At 38.6% G+C, this 16,143-nt stretch overlaps 1 protein-coding gene across 2 annotated transcripts in view; it reads right to left on the bottom strand.

Annotated features, from left to right (window-relative positions):
• The window catches only part of LYPLAL1 (lysophospholipase like 1), a 44,756-nt gene extending 33,025 nt beyond the window's left edge, over nt 1-11,731 (bottom strand). Inside the window, exon 1 of one of the 2 annotated variants that reach the window (XM_075204263.1) lies at nt 11,615-11,731. In XM_075204263.1, coding sequence (XP_075060364.1) covers nt 11,615-11,699 — 85 coding nt within the window. In that variant the 5' untranslated portion in view covers nt 11,700-11,731. The remainder of the gene's footprint in view (nt 1-11,614) is intronic. The other variant, XM_075204264.1, reaches the window with a different exon arrangement.
• Between the last annotated feature and the right edge of the window lie 4,412 nt (nt 11,732-16,143).

Genomic DNA, 16,143 nt, shown 5'->3' with positions numbered 1-16,143 from the left:
AAAGTCTTTACACTCTAGATCCCGTGACCTTGTTATGTTAGTGCATTACTAAAAAAAATGTCTTAGTTCATTTATACAACACAGTGAAAACCATTTTATTTATACAGATAGGGGGTTAAACATGGACCAATAAATGAGTCCAACCTCCGACACTAAATAAACTGAGACTATAGACATTCTTAAGGCTTAACTGGAAGCTTAGTGATGGGTGGGTGAATTTATTACAAATTGCTGTAATCAAGGCTGTTCTTGGAGTCTAAAATAAGTGCAGCACATGTAAGTAATTTGGGCGCTTTACGGCCAGATCTCTATCGGGGTCACGGGGACCTGTTAGTGCGGTTGTAAGATGATTATACATAAAAGGCAACAGAGGTACTCTGCGCTCATCATTTTACTGCATTTACCAACATTTCCGGTAATGATTCAATCGTTTTTGATCAGAAAATTACGAAACACGGGAGTCATTTTTGGAACATAAATCACAGTGTGTGTGTGTGTGGCCAGCATTAGTTTGTTTGTTTTTTTGTACATTGTTGCAATCAATGCACACCTTTCTGCAAAGCAATTAACCCTTAGTCCTGTAGAGAAGCTTATCATTTTAAAGTTAATAATATACACGTCATTGAGAAAAATTTGCAAAAAAACTGTGCCCCACCCCTCTGTGTAATACATGTACATTTACATTTTTTAGTTATTATGTACATAATGGCACTTGTTACTTATACAGGCACCAGTGGGGTCAGCACTGCCTGTACATTCTAATCAGATCACACAGCGGCTCAGTGCCAGCGAATTTCAAACCTTCCGCTGCAAAGCACAGCCCCACTAAACCCAATCCTGCTGCCTAGCTGAACCTTCTCTTATCCCGATCCTGTGGCCTAGCTGAACCTTCTGTCTGTTATCCCGATCTTGCTGTCTGCCTCCGCAAATCTATGCTGAACGGACATGTGATATGATTACAATGATTGTCACCCCATCAATCTATTTTGAATGCAGAGCTAGACTCATTTCCCTTGCATACTGTTTTTTCTACTGATGTCTGTCTCTACTACATAGGTTGTCACTAACTTACTAAATTCAATATAACAAATATATACGAAAAAAAACCCCAAACATTAACAAAACTGCACCAACATTCAACTCTTCACTTGTCTCAAAATATCTCCAAAATAAACACCTGCGCTATGCACCAGATCTGCGTCTCTCATCCACACTAATCACCTGCTCCCGTTCCCGGTTACAGGACATTTCCCAGGCTCCAACAAGACTTTGCTCTAGCCTCCAAACCTTCTAGCGTTCCCGGATAAACTAACATCTACAGGCAAGCTTACTCTACCGCATTAACACCCCTCTACACAGTTCACACAAAATGTATTCACTTAAGTTTAAATAAATCTCTGACCCACTAACACTTCTGTGTGACTGAATCATACAGCCCCACCTAGCACTTTCTCATTGCAATCTGGCTGTGCCAATATACAATATGTAGCACTTACCCTCACGTATTAAACGCTTATTTTCCAACAGATTGCAAGCTTCTGAGCAGGGTCCCGTTACCTCTCTGCCTGTCTGTAAAACCCAGTGTTGTGTTTATTACCAATTGCAAAGCGCTGCAAAGTATGCTGGCACTACATAGATAATATCATAATAATTATAATTTTATTTATACAGAGCTATTCTCCCAATAGGACTCAAAGGGGAAATTCAATTGGCCGCGTTACTGTCAAAAGTGACGCGACCGGCGCACCATTAACATTAATACAGTAATTTTAACCCGGAAATCCAGTGTTAAAATTACAGTACTAACTGTAATAATGCGCACTATTACCATATTAATGGTAATAGTTCGCAGGTCGCGCTACTTTCGTCAGTAACGCAGCCAATTGAATCCCCCCCAAAGTGCTTTATATTTGCAGATATAAATACATGTGAAACAAAAAAAAACCACAAAGGATTGACAGAGTATAGGAGATAGAACTAAGCATTTGTTGTTTATTTCAGTAAATAACTGGGCGTGAGTGGAATACTGAGTAAACAGGTCTTACATCTGTTTTTGAAGATTAATAAATATATTGATGTTTCTCATGTTTGTGAATTGTGTATAAGGAATACATCAACTATTTTAGGAACCAACTGAAACAGAAATGCAACAACAAAAGTAAGTAGTTTTACAGGCATCAGTTGTTTTGAAAACCGAAGATGTTTTGACTATCAGTCTGTAATATTATTGTTACTGTAAGCCTGGATTAGTACAGTGCAATGGATGTATGGAATGTCTATATACAGCAACATTGTAGTGATATAAGGATTTTCCAATCTGTGTAACGTTCTCACATTGGCAACGTGAGATTATGCTATTACAGTCGGAAACGGTAACAGTCTAAGTCTCAGTCAACCTCTAAATTGTCACCACTGCCCCAGAGACCACCGAGGAGAAGAGCCGTTGTCGGATCTGGAACAGTTAGGACTGCGGATTACAGTTATTTCTCACAAACTGTTTCTTTATATAATTCATTTTCTGTTCTCATGGAGCATAAAAGTGACACTGAAGTTTTGGATCCAGCAGAGGAGCTCGGCTGTACGAGCCTCCAGTACACTGATGGTTCTGTAAACAATGATGTTCCTCAAGAGGAGTCCACTGACTGTAGGAAGCTCGTCAGAGAGGATTTTATTGAAAAAGGTATTGATCTGGGATTTATACATAAAGGAAATAAAGAGTTTAGGTGCCTTCTGGGAACTACTGCTCAGGGAGATAGGAGGTATATTGTAAAGATTGTTGGAATACAGTGAGTCAAGATGGAGAGTAAGATGTTGTACATGAATGATTGATCTATCATTGATGCTGTAACCGAACAGAGAGTTGTGTACCTGTTAGAAAAACTTAGGTAGACAGTTTTCAGAATCTCCTTCTCGGATGTTTCTTCTCTTTATACTATTCTGTGTATTAGACACTTTAACTCTTGGTTAAATAGGAGGGTCAAGGAGGAAGAGTCGGATTTGTCATGACAGCGAAGTTTGGAACGATAAGACGCTGTTCAAAGCAGACTGCCTGCATCCTGGTACTGGGGGAACAAAGATTCTTAGGAAGGAGTTGACATTTCATTAGCGGTCATTTAAACTAATTAAGGGGGGTGGGCAGCCAAAAGGTGGTGGATTGCGTTGACTCCCTAAATATGATGGAAAGTTCACTTGGTAATAGTGTCAGGTAATGAAAAAAGCGTTATCGTTTTAAATGCTATATGTACAATTGCTCGCTTGTTAGGAAATACGCTCACTATTATGATTTAAATTAAGAAAGGATCATTTAGATCTCATAGCTAGTACTAAGTTATGGCACAATGATACCCATGACATGGGACAGAGTTATTCCTAGTTATTTCCTGCTAAGAGAAGACCGCATAGGAAATAAGGGATTTAAGAGTTGTGTCAATAATGAACTTTAATACAAGGGCACTGAAGATAGGATTGAGAATATCTGGGCGAGGAAGTCACTGAGATTTCAAAAACAAGGGTTTGCCCTTAGTCACATGAGAATTTATATATGTGACTCTCTAACAGGGTAGGGATTGAAAGGTGAAATGCAGGAAGAGTGTATGTATGTTAGTGGAAAAGGGAAAAGAAAGCCAATATTGGTCTCCGTGGAAGTGGCTGAAGTGTTAAGAAGACTACAAATAAGAAATAAATACACACCCAATTAGAGGATAGAGAAAACATATAAAGCTAGTCTAAAAAAACTAAAATACACAATGAAAGTTTCCTAAGCACAAACAGAAGAAACTATTATAGTCAGTAAAAAGCAAACTAAATGTTCTTTAGATACATTAGTGAAAGTTAAAGGAAAGAATAGTAAAGCTAAAAAAACTGAAGGGGGTGGAAATGTTTTGTACCACAAACCCCTTCCCTCAGGTCTACACTGTCTGTGGTTAGTGTCACTCTGCTTTACTTAGAACCTGTGCTCTTTCCAACAACTATTATTATATTATAGTCGAGCCAGCTTTCCACATACATACAATATATATATATATATATATATATATATATATATATATATATATATATATATATATATATATATATAAAAGAACAAAAGGCTGAGGGAGGAAAGGAGAGGGGGAAATGGTAGGTCTATGGTGGGAAATTGGGGGTTTAAAAGTTATGCCGTATTAGTGGACCTCTAAGAGATACGTTGTCTCCTAGAATCTCGGGTCACCTAGAAAAAGACAAGGGGGTAAATGTATCAAGCTGAGAGTTTTCCAGTGGGTTTGAAAAGTGGAGATGTTGCCTATAGCAACCAATCAGATTCTAGCTATCATTTTGTAGAATGTACTAAATAAATGATAGCTAGAATCTGATTGGTTTTTTCAAACCAGCCGGAAAACTCTCAGCTTGATACATTTACCCCAAGAGCTGCTTGTAAAGGATTGGAATGTCCAGACAAACGTCTGAGATTACTTGAGGGGTCTCCCTGTTCTTCTACACCATGATGTGCTGCATTGTTTAGTGTTTATATTTCTATTCATTCTTTTGCTGCCTCTGATGTTTCTCCCAAAAAGACCCTCTGTCATCAGTGTAAATATTAGTGGTCTAAAGTGGATGAATTAAGTTTGATGCTTTAAGTCTAAATTTGTAATTCTTTAGAGAAAGTTACAGAAACACGCTTGATCCCCAAGATGCCTCTATCTGAGAATTTAGATGCAATGTTTGAGCAAACTCAACCCCCCCGCCCCCTCCAAAAAAAAATCTCAAATTCACATTTACTTCAGTGTGTGAGGAAGAGTTTGCACGGGAGCAGATTAAACAACCAATGTCAGCAGGACCAGTTACAGTATAACTTTGTATGTCATTAGTTTATTAAACTATTAGCTCATCTGGTCAAATTCCCCAAGGCACGGAAAACAGCTAGATTCATTCCCATCCACAATAATAGTTAGAGAAGTATTATGTCAGACTCTAGTCCTATCTCCTTACTGCTTATCCAATCCAAAGTCATGGAAAAAAGTGTTCATTCCCAAATCAGCAGCTTTTACAAAACAACAAATTTCCTTAGTCCGTTTCAATCTGGCTTTCTACCAAACCATTCAAACAGTAACAGCCCTATTAACAATCTGTCATGACATCCAGCGGGGAACGTTGGCGCTCAGGTGTTGGAACAAATGTGCCGATGTGGTTTCGTGATTTGGAAGATCCCAGTTTGTGTCAATCTCTGGCTGCAAATCTAGCCTCCTAGATGTTACCTGTGGGTCCCAAAAGGCTCTATTCTGGGGCCACTACTGTTTTCTGCAACCAGCAGCTTCTATGCATATGTATACACATGTTTACTATCCTGTATGTACATAGGTCAAACTTCTCTGACCTTAAAATGTACTGCAATCTGATCTGTCTCAGGTGGAACTTCGGATAACTCAACACAGTATCCATGTTATTTGGGACAAAGGCTAAACTAGCAAAGGATATTACAGCTGATTATTGAAAACTCCAACACTAATCTGACATTAGTGTCCAAATATAAACATTTGAGTTTAGTGCTTGATCTTAGCCTTTCCTTTAGTTTACAAATAGGCATCCTGCAATCCAAAATGTATTTCAAACTTGGCTTTTTCTGCAGAAACAAATCCTGTAAAGCAATAAGGGCCAAAAGGCGAGTCACAAAACTGATTCCAATGGCAATTACAGACGGTGGGGATGTAGTTTATGGTACAACCCCTTGGATTCAAATTAATTTAGTCCAGAGTATACTTTACCCGTTTATCTTTTAAAAAACTTTGTGGACAAATGACCCAAATACCTGAACAGACTTCTCAGCCCTGCAGTTTTAAGCACTTATCAGATAAGAACTACTTCCGGAAGCCAACTAATGGTTCTTAAATTCAATAAGAAATCTGTCCTCTCTGCTTTTTTCCCCTAAATTCTGAAAACAACCTATCTGACTCACTTAAAACTGCCACCTGTCTAAGATCTTTCAAACCTTCTGTCACAAGTTGCTACAGACATTTTTGGGATTGTAAAACTTACTGCCTTCTCTAACTAGATCACAACTGTATACAATGTGTCCAGGGCACACTCGAACACCAAGCCTATTTCTTCCTGGTAAAATAATTTATAAATAACAAACTATTTTTTCTCTGTATTCACAGTTTAAAATTCAAAGTGAGAAGTCTTTGTCTTATGAGTATTTGAATGTTTTTTATGTTATTGTTTTTTGTTACTTTTGTGATTGTTTGTTTATGAGCAGTTCTGACTGATTTATTGGATCTACATTATGCACTGTACTCTGTTGTAACTGCCATGCTTGTTACATATTCTTTTACTAAAAACTTAATAATAACCTTTTAAGTTACAAAAAAAAAAAAAAATTCAAAGTGAGTCACCGACACGAGAGGGGAAAGATATAACTTACCGCACTTTAGAAATAAATACATTTGCTATACAAGATATTAATGACTAGAAACAGCATTGGGGTTACATAGCAAAACAAACCTTGGGGTCTATTTTGCACATTTAACCTTTTAAAAAAAAGGCCACAAATGTCTTTAATGTTTTACTGGCACCACTCCTTTAAAGCCTATCTCAAATGTTCTATGCTGGATCTTTTCCACATTTTATGGGGAATAATTAAGTGCTGTAGATACAAGCTTGCAGGCCAGATGCTGTTACATAAGAAAAACAAATCAAACATTAAAAAAAAATCTGCAGAGGTCATCAGGTAAGCTGAGGTCTGCAGAAGAGGCTCAAAGTAGATACACTTGGCCCAAGGGCTGACAGCTGGAAATCTCTGCTCTTCTTAGAGATTAAAAGTTTATCAAGGGTTAGTCGGTGACATCACTTAACTTGATGCAAAATCAAAGAAAACTGTTTATATCCAGTATACCACAGCAACCACATAAAGACTAGCATTGCAGGACTCACAGAACCACCGTGAAAAAACTAAGACCTTCAAAACTTTCAATCCCCCTCCTACAAGGCACCGGAGATCTGCCGATAAGGCAAATGTTTCTGCTTCAGGTCTACGATTTCCATGTAAACAATGCATAATTCTTAAAGCAGTTCATGCACTAGAAAGCAACATGGGTCATCTAGACAAGTTCATTTTAATACTTGGAAGCTTTGCCATATAATGTGTCTGCCCGTTCATACTGTTTCCTTGGCATGACTAATTCCAGATTAATCCCAGGTCAGAAAGTGACGGGCCGCAACAGATGTAACACGATGCCCACATCAAAATCTTTCAAGCGTAATAAGAATATAAACTTGTGAAGTTGAAATGATTTGAGCGTTAGCCATCGGTCTGTGACTCACAAACAGTTCCTCTTAATGGCAAGCAAATGATCTCATGCCCATTAGTGGCGCCTAGTTCGTTAACACAGGAATTACTGTACATTCTGATTGTCGTCTTGTTCGAGGTACGAAGGGCACTTGTCTTTTAAAAATGCATGATTGCACCACGTGAATGTTAAATTAGGTTTACAGAGCAGCTAACAGTGTGGAACATGACAAATGGAAAAAACAAGAACTGGGGATGTTTTAGTGGTGACCATTAAAAGAAATTATGATTCTAAGTCCTAGCTAATGACTATTTTTTTGTGTATGAAGCCAGTGAATTAATTCTCTCTATAACGAGGTGGTAAATAGCACAGAGAGGCAGCCCAAACTGCCAATTGCATTTTCCAACACGTTTCTTTATTTTCCAAACACAGATTTCTTTAGAGAACTACTTTCGAGGGAGAGTATTAATATTTCAGGGCTCGTTAAAATATATATGTGTTGCAGTGTGATTTTGCTCACTGCATGCATAATGCACTAAAACTGCAGCATTCATCTGGACCTCTAAACCATGTCTGAGCGCTCACCTCCTCTTATGACACTGTAACACATTAAAATTCAGCATGAAGGGAACACTGCAAACAGGTGAACAGAATATATGGATCTGTAACCCGGATGTCTGCTAAACAGCACACACTTCAGCACTAATATGGGAACAAGCCCTTACTACAAATGGAGCATTTTCAGTGCAAAATATTAATGACTATAACATAATTATCAACACATAAAAAAAATTTAATTTTTTTTATTAAATGCAAGATGAGGCCTCATAGCTACTAGAGTTAAAATAAATGCTTTTACTTGTGTTTGAATTGTGTACATCAGTGGATATAAGGTCTTAACACGGTTGCAGGAGGAAGATTTAGAAGCACATTTATAGAAGTGGGCGGCATTTTTGGAAATATATCTCACAAAATGCAACATTATCCTAAGTTTAGGAATCTGTAAGGAAGTCAGTTATTATCAATGTTCCTCAATGTAAAGTCTGACAAGTAGGATGTCCATGTAATTCTAACCCACAACAGATTCAACTTTATTAAATTAAAGTGTCCTCTCTTACTTGATTGATATACAGTAGATAGACACTGGCCTACCATAAGCTGATCACAATGCATTGCAGTATTGCAGTTCAGTTAAAAAGCCAGATACAAGTCTGCAGTGACCAGTGATTATGTTGGTTGCTGGGACATCATAGCCAAAATTTACTTAAATGAACTCACTGACGCGAGATTGAGAGATGAAGTAATCCCACTGATCTGGGGTAGTGACAGGTATCTTCCTCGGTAGTGACAGGTATCTTCCTCTTTCTATCTGGTGTAGTGTAGGGCAATACATTTCTTACAAAGTATATGCAAGAATGCACCTCTGTGGTCTGTTATAAGAGTTATTTATATAGCAAATATGTATTACGCAGGTCTTTACAGAAAATATCTCACAATTTACATCAGTCCCTGTCCCAGTAGAGCTCACAATCTATATTCTCTACCACATGGACAAATGTAGATGTTACAACAAAATACAGGCAAGGGACTTATTATCCAAAAGGCTAAGATTTCCCCCACAAGTCGGTATACCATGCTTAAAATAAACTCAGTTTGATTTAAAAATTGTCCCCATCTTTGCCAACATTGCCTCTGACATTCCTCTCATTAGTTTAGCAGGGCTCCTAACAGTGAATGCAGGAGACACTTTATGATCATATCTGTATTATTACATGACAACAATAATTATTTACTATTTTTGTTTTTCTGCATTTCTGGTTTTTGAAACTCGGGATAATAGGTTTCCAACCAACCCCACTCCACAAAACTGTAATAACTTAAAATTGCAGGATATTGGCCTTAATTTGAGAATTAGTAGTAATAATAATGTGTCTGTGACCGCATTAAAGGTATGTCTCCTCACGACGTATACGGAAACTTTGAAAATGAGGCGGCCATCTTTCAGACATGGTCTAGAAAACAACACATAAGTGTTTATGACTGTTTTCTGGTTTTCCTTTTGAGAACTCCATTCAAGTGAATGGAGATGTGTTTTGGGAGAGGACATGACGTGTCAAAGTGCATGAGATATACTCCAAAAAGGTTCTGGATACATTGATTACTAAATCTAGGGGTCCACTCCTTATACAAAGGACTTTGTATACATTATTCCTCTGATTGAGTTGGGGCTTCTTGGTTCATTATGCATAATGGATTATCGCAGTAGAAGGTTCTACAATAATATGGGGGCAGCTGATTGAATAGCATAGAGCTGGACTTTTCTTAGCCTACAGACGTCTTTGAATTACTGTTTCTTTCAGGACAAGTTCGATCCATACACGTTTTCAGGGCAGGATGTTTGTGACACAAATGTCAATCTGTACAATACAACAGAGAATACGAAAAGCTGCTCAAAGGCCGGCCATGCAAGGACAATCCTGTCAGCTTGCTGTCTGATTTTTTCCACACACGTAGGTGGTCAGATCGGAAAAGATCAGTCCATCCAGCCGCTTGATATGGATTACATCTGGCATCACGGGATGTAGTTGAAAAGTCGACAGTGAAAATGTCTACAGTCATAAGGTCGACAGTTATTAGGTCGATAGTAATAATGCCTACATGTTAGGAAGGTCAAAACAGTTAAAATGTCAACATGTATAATGTGTACAGGGTTGTAAAATCGACAGCCAAAATGTCAACATTAATCACTAGATTTAAAACAGCAATAGTTGGAAAAAAAACTATCAAGAAATAATAAAGAAAAAAGAAGGCGTGATCAAAAAACAAAAACTTGAGTTTATGCCGTAGGAAATCCCTATGTTATAGATATGACTAATGCAGTTTTTTGTTTTTTTCTGCACTGTCGACTTTTCATACACAACCCGGGGCTTGTAATTGCACTCAAATGATACATATAGCCACAATATATAACAATATGTCTGATAATGATAGATTGATTTTGATTAGATTACTATCAGGCATCACAGTCATTTTCAGGCCACACACACACACACTGACTTATGAGGCCAAATGTTCTCAATAACGCCTGGGATATCCCAGCATTTGTGGCCATCAAAAGGTGGAAAAGTCTGTGCGTGCTCCTGCAAGTATTTACAGAGCATATCCCATGCTATGTATTCAGAGCTTGGTGACTTTGGGATCATTGATCCCTATGGTGAACGCATCTGCATTATCACATAGTAACCCCAAGGTAACGCTGTATGCAAATTATCCTAAATCACAGCTACTAACAACCCAAAACTGCAATACATATATTAATATAAATGCCGAATGCTATTCTACATTTCATAGTTAAACACTTTTGGGGGGCAGCAGAAAACGTTTTTAAAACAATACAACATGCTGAAAAAAAGTATAACTTGGTTTCCTACATATGAGCGGTCGCTATGTGAACATTACATGTTTTGGTGGATCTGCGCAGCTGTAATGTTACAATTTGCTTGTCTGACCACTAAGTACTCTCTATGTCAGTGCACAATGACACATTATAAGTGTTCAATGGAATCTTATACTGGTAAAAGAGAAGCTGAAATTTCAGTCTATCAATCTACATAGTCTAGCGGTGTGTGTGTGTGTGTGTGTGTGTGTGTGTGTGTGTGTGTGTGTGTGTGTGTGTGTGTGTGTGTGTGTGTGTGTGTTATATATATCAATCATACTTAAACATTAATTGGAAATATGTCATAACGTGTTGTTTCTGATAACATACTGCTTCAATGAAGAAGCCTACCTCAGGACATCAAATTGCGTGGAATGCAGGACACGGGGTATTATTTAGCATTACGGTTTAATTTATGAAATTACACACAAAGCTGAATAGATTAAAAAAAAATTGGGGTGGGGTATTGGCCTTCAAGGAGAGACAGACTGAGAGCTGAGAGCATCAACAAAAAGTGGTATTTATTTCTTTATACATTTTAGACTCTCTAATGGTGGCACTCAATAAGTAAATGATGATGAATGAACTAGAGCCTTTCCCCCCTTTAATAAAGTATGCATCACTTAAACCCCTAGCATCAGAGCTTGTTTCACCAAACATCACATAGCTTTCCAGAAATAAACTATAAATGACCAGTTTGTAGAGATGCTCCATGGACCATGCTGTAATCACAAGGACAATAGTATTACCACAAGGACAACTAGGAGCTAAGTCAGAGACAGGCAACCTTTGGCTTTGCATCTGCTGTGGAACTACAAGTCCCAGCAGGCATGCTGAGACCTGTAGTTCCACAACACCCGATTAGGTGTTGATACCCCGCCATCATACACCCACAGAGAGGAGAGGGAGAGACCACCTGATCCGTGCAGGAAGATGACGGAAGCCGTGTGTTTCCCGGCCGGAGCTACCACACATCGGGACAAGAAGCCGGGCGCCGCCATGACACACACGTGACCCGCAGGGCACACCGCGCATGCGCCATGTCAGTGCAGCTTCTCCATAGACACTGCTGTCATCACCCCAGGTATGTCAGGGAGGGCAGGAGTAGTATTCAGGATGAACACATCATGATAACATTATTTATACACTTATTATAAGAGTTCTTCTACTTGTCACAGGGTGGTGGTTAATTCCATCATAGATTACTCATCTTAGAGGGAACATACATTAGGCATGATTATTTTATTCATATAATGCTGTGGATTTGGGGGTATTATGTTGGCCATGGAACTGAATATAGTGGGAGTTGGAAGTTTATTCCCGGCCATTGCTCTGATAGACATATCACCCGCTGTGCAATTACTTATCGCCATCCATTGCGTCCTGAATATCACGTTTTTTGCTGCATTATAGATTTTATCATATATATCATGCCAAGTATATGCACTTCCAGCGCTTGTAAGATAAGTATATCCTTATTGTAATCAAAGCCTATTTGCACCCGAAACTAAAAATGTAATTTTGGGAGGAAGAGTCTAAAATACCAAATGTTACTTGCACTTGGCGATTTTGAGGATCCACCAATGCATATAGAGCAGAACAATGGACAAAGGGGCATATTTAACAAATCACGGTAGTCACTATTGTGCACTTACCGTGGAATTAAAGTCTCGATGTGCCCTCCGCAAATTTATTAAAGGTGCATCGCAGCAGATATCATGGATATCTGCTGCTTTGCACTCCTGATCGTTTTTGCGAGCAGTCACCATTCAACAGAATGGTGACTGCTCTGGCCGCAATCTAACAAGTCCCGAAAAAAATTTTTTTTCGGGAACTTGTCTTTATAATGTACAAGCTGGCGTACATTATCAGAATTGAAGAAATCCACTGCTGTCAGCTCTGCTCCGAAGAGCAGAGCTGGACAGCGCATGTGTGGAGGGATCACATGATCCCTCCCTGTCACTCAGCGTTGCAGAGACAGAGTGGGGACTTTGTGCGCATGTGCACTGCACATGCGCAATTGAAGGAAGAAGAGGAACGAAGAGGAGATCCCGAGACAGCGCATCCGAAGAGGGGGGTAAGTGTGATTTTTTTCTATCACAGAAACAGCAGTTTTTCGGAACTGCTGTTTCTGTGTTCCCTTTTTAATAAATGTGAGAAATAGTTCAATCCTTATCCTTGCGATAAGGATTGATAACTATTTCTCACTTTTGCCGATTAATGATAAATGTGCCCCATAGGAACTTAAATATATCTACCGCAGATTAAAGGAGAAGAAATGTTGTGTTTTATAATGACTAATGTGGCTACTTGCAGTCTTGCACACACCAGTAAACAAAAAAACTATTTCTGCATGATGTTTAGGTAATGTTAACTTTGATCATTTTTTGCTTGCGCCTCATAGGGAAAGGAAAATGAATTAGACTAAGTAATATCAATATACAATATAATATCTATCTTTTCCCCCCTGTATCATTTTACTTTCACTTCTCTCTGCCTCTGTTTTCACTCCATTTATTGCCCCACTATTTTCTCCAGTTTCTCTTTATGCCTCTTGATTCTATTTCTAAGTCCCTTTACTCACTCTCTGTTTTCATCTGTCATCTGTTAACTTTTTCCCAAGCACTTTTCTGTCATCCAGATCATCTGTGGCGCTTTTGATCAGCCGCGATATGACAGCTATGCACTTGTCAGCGCTGGCTTCCACTGACAGGTGTTTTCAAAAGTCTGTTCTGCAGAGGTTCAAGCTGTCTACGCCATGAGAGATCTCCCGATTAGTCAGATAGGTATGACCGTCAGGAGGCTCACTCCCACCCAATGGATACAGTGTCTACATCTTACACATCCAAACATCACATGTATATGTACTTTTTGAACATTTCATTCCAAAACCATTGGCATTATGGCTTCCACTAGATTTTGCAATAGATGTCCGTTCTCTGAACTAAGGGCCCCAGGCCTAACCATGAAAAATTATTCCTCCTCCACCAAACTTTACAGTTTACAGTTCAGTAACCCTGTCAATAGACAGTTATAAGACAAATAGTTTTATCAATCATCATCATCATCATTTATTTATATAGCGCCACTAATTCCGCAGTGCTGTACAGAGAACTCATTCACATCAGTCCCTGCCCCATTGGAGCTTACAGTCTAAATTCCCTAATATAGACACACACTCACACAGACACAGACAGACAAACAAAGAGGGAGATAGACAGACAGGGAGACAGACAGCCAGAGACTAGGGTCAATTTTTGATAGCAGCCAATTAACCTAGCAGTATGTTTTTGGAGTGTGGGAGGAAACCGGAGCACCTGGAGGAAACCCACGCAAACACAGGGAGAACATACAAACTCCACACAGATAAGGCCAGGGTCGGGAATCGAACTCATGACCCCAGTGCTTTGAGGCAGAAGTGCTAACCACTAGGCCACTGTGCTGCACTGTGCTGTCAATGTGTTTAGTCTAATAGAGAATTCATACTTGATATAGTTAATAAACAAGAATATTAATTCCTCCTCTGGATATTGTATTGCTTATCACATGACAGATACTTTACTTTTTCCCACTTAGAATACAATTTATCCACTTAGAGTATAATTATTCAAAGTCTATATATTTATTTCCTTGGTTTTACACATTTGAATCCATTTTGAAATAAACATCTAGAGTCTACATTTTTTTCCTTTGTGGCATATTTATTCCATTACTCCATAACTTTCCCTTTTTTGTTGAAAACAATAAATTGTTGTAGAGAAATTTCTATCTAGTTATAGAAATGAATTTGTAATTCTGTTGTTGTTTTGCGCTTTAATGGTCTGCTTGATATATTTGCTATTTTAATTAGATTTCCTCTTAATCCGTCTCCTATCATGTAGATTTTATATAACTAAAATGAGATAGGTGTATAGCACGTGTATTCTCTGTTAATCCGATGTTTTCCTGAGCAGTACATACAACAAATTACCACCCTTAACAGTTTGTTAAATATTCACCCCGTTCTAGGGCAATTATATAGATAACCATAAGGTTCAGTATTTCTTCTGCTGTTTCCTTTATTTTAAACCTGCGTTAAATTGCTCTGTTCTTCGTGAGTTTTAGGGGGACATAGACATAACACAACACATATTCCAATACACAAACATGGAAAACTCACAAGAAACCAGTGGAACCATTACTAAAATCCTTTAACCAAGTTCATTTTCAGTCCTTCTTTTATAAATCAGAGTAGTCAAAGTAACACACATCTAACCATTTAGAAAGAGTTCATTTCTAAACCATAAATCCAAGCCCGCAAGCTCGTTGCCTAGGTGTAATCCTTGATTCACAACTGTTGTTTATTCCCCACATCAACTCTATATCTAAATTATGTTACATACACCTAAAGAACATTTCCAGAATACGCACATATCTGACACAAGACACCGCAAAAACATTAATTCATGCATTCATCATCTCCCGCATCGACTATTGCAATTCCCTCCTTACTGGTCTTCCCAAAGTCAGACTTGAACCCCTACAATCTATTTTGCACGCAGCGGCTAGACTGCTTTTCCTTACAAACCGTTATTCCTCTGCTGAGCCACTCTGTCAGTCTCTAATTGGCTGCCTGTATTTCAACGAATCAAATATAAAATTCTTCTACTAACATATAACGCCATCAACAAAATTGCACCGAAATACATCTCCTCACATGTCTCAAAATATCTCCCAGCTCGACACCTCCGTTCAGCACAAGATCTACATCTCTCTTCCACTCTCATCACATCCTCCCATTCTTGGTTACAGGATTTTTTCCGGGCTGCACCCACTTTGTGGAATTCCCTCCCACACACAGTAAGACTTTCCTCTAGTCTTCAAACCTTCAAGCGTTCACTGAAAACCCACCTCTTCAGACAAGGTTATGATATTCCTCAACCACCATCTTAATTTCCCTAGATTACCCTATTACCATCCTCTACACTGCTAACGCAAGACAACAACCCTCTGACCAACATTGCTACACACATAGCCCACTCAGTACTTTTACCTTTGCGTTCTAGCTGGTCCAGTGTGCAATATGATGTAGCACGTGCCCTTGTGTTTCAAACTCCCATTGTCGTATAGATTGTAAGCTTGCGAGCAGGGTTCTCTTCCCTCTCTGTCTGTATGTATTACCCAGTATTGTCTTATTAATGTTTGTTCCCAATTGTAAAGCGCTACGGAATTTGCTGGCGCTATATAAATAAATGTTGATGATGATGATTGAGGATGATAAACATAATGCAGCTTAACCAAAGTTACAAAAAGTAAATAAATCATTTTCCTAGTGTAGGTTGATTTATGTATTTTGTAAATGATTAATGTTGACAATGATGTCATTCAGAGCTGCTTGATAGTGTAGAGGGTGACCATAGAAATCCAAATCTCCCCGTGTACCTCCTAAACACAGATTGTCTTGTT

The sequence above is a fragment of the Mixophyes fleayi genome, chromosome 3 (genome assembly GCF_038048845.1).
Source record: "Mixophyes fleayi isolate aMixFle1 chromosome 3, aMixFle1.hap1, whole genome shotgun sequence".
Classification (NCBI taxonomy): Eukaryota; Metazoa; Chordata; class Amphibia; order Anura; family Limnodynastidae; genus Mixophyes; species Mixophyes fleayi.
This window is presented reverse-complemented; position numbering and strand designations above follow the sequence as displayed.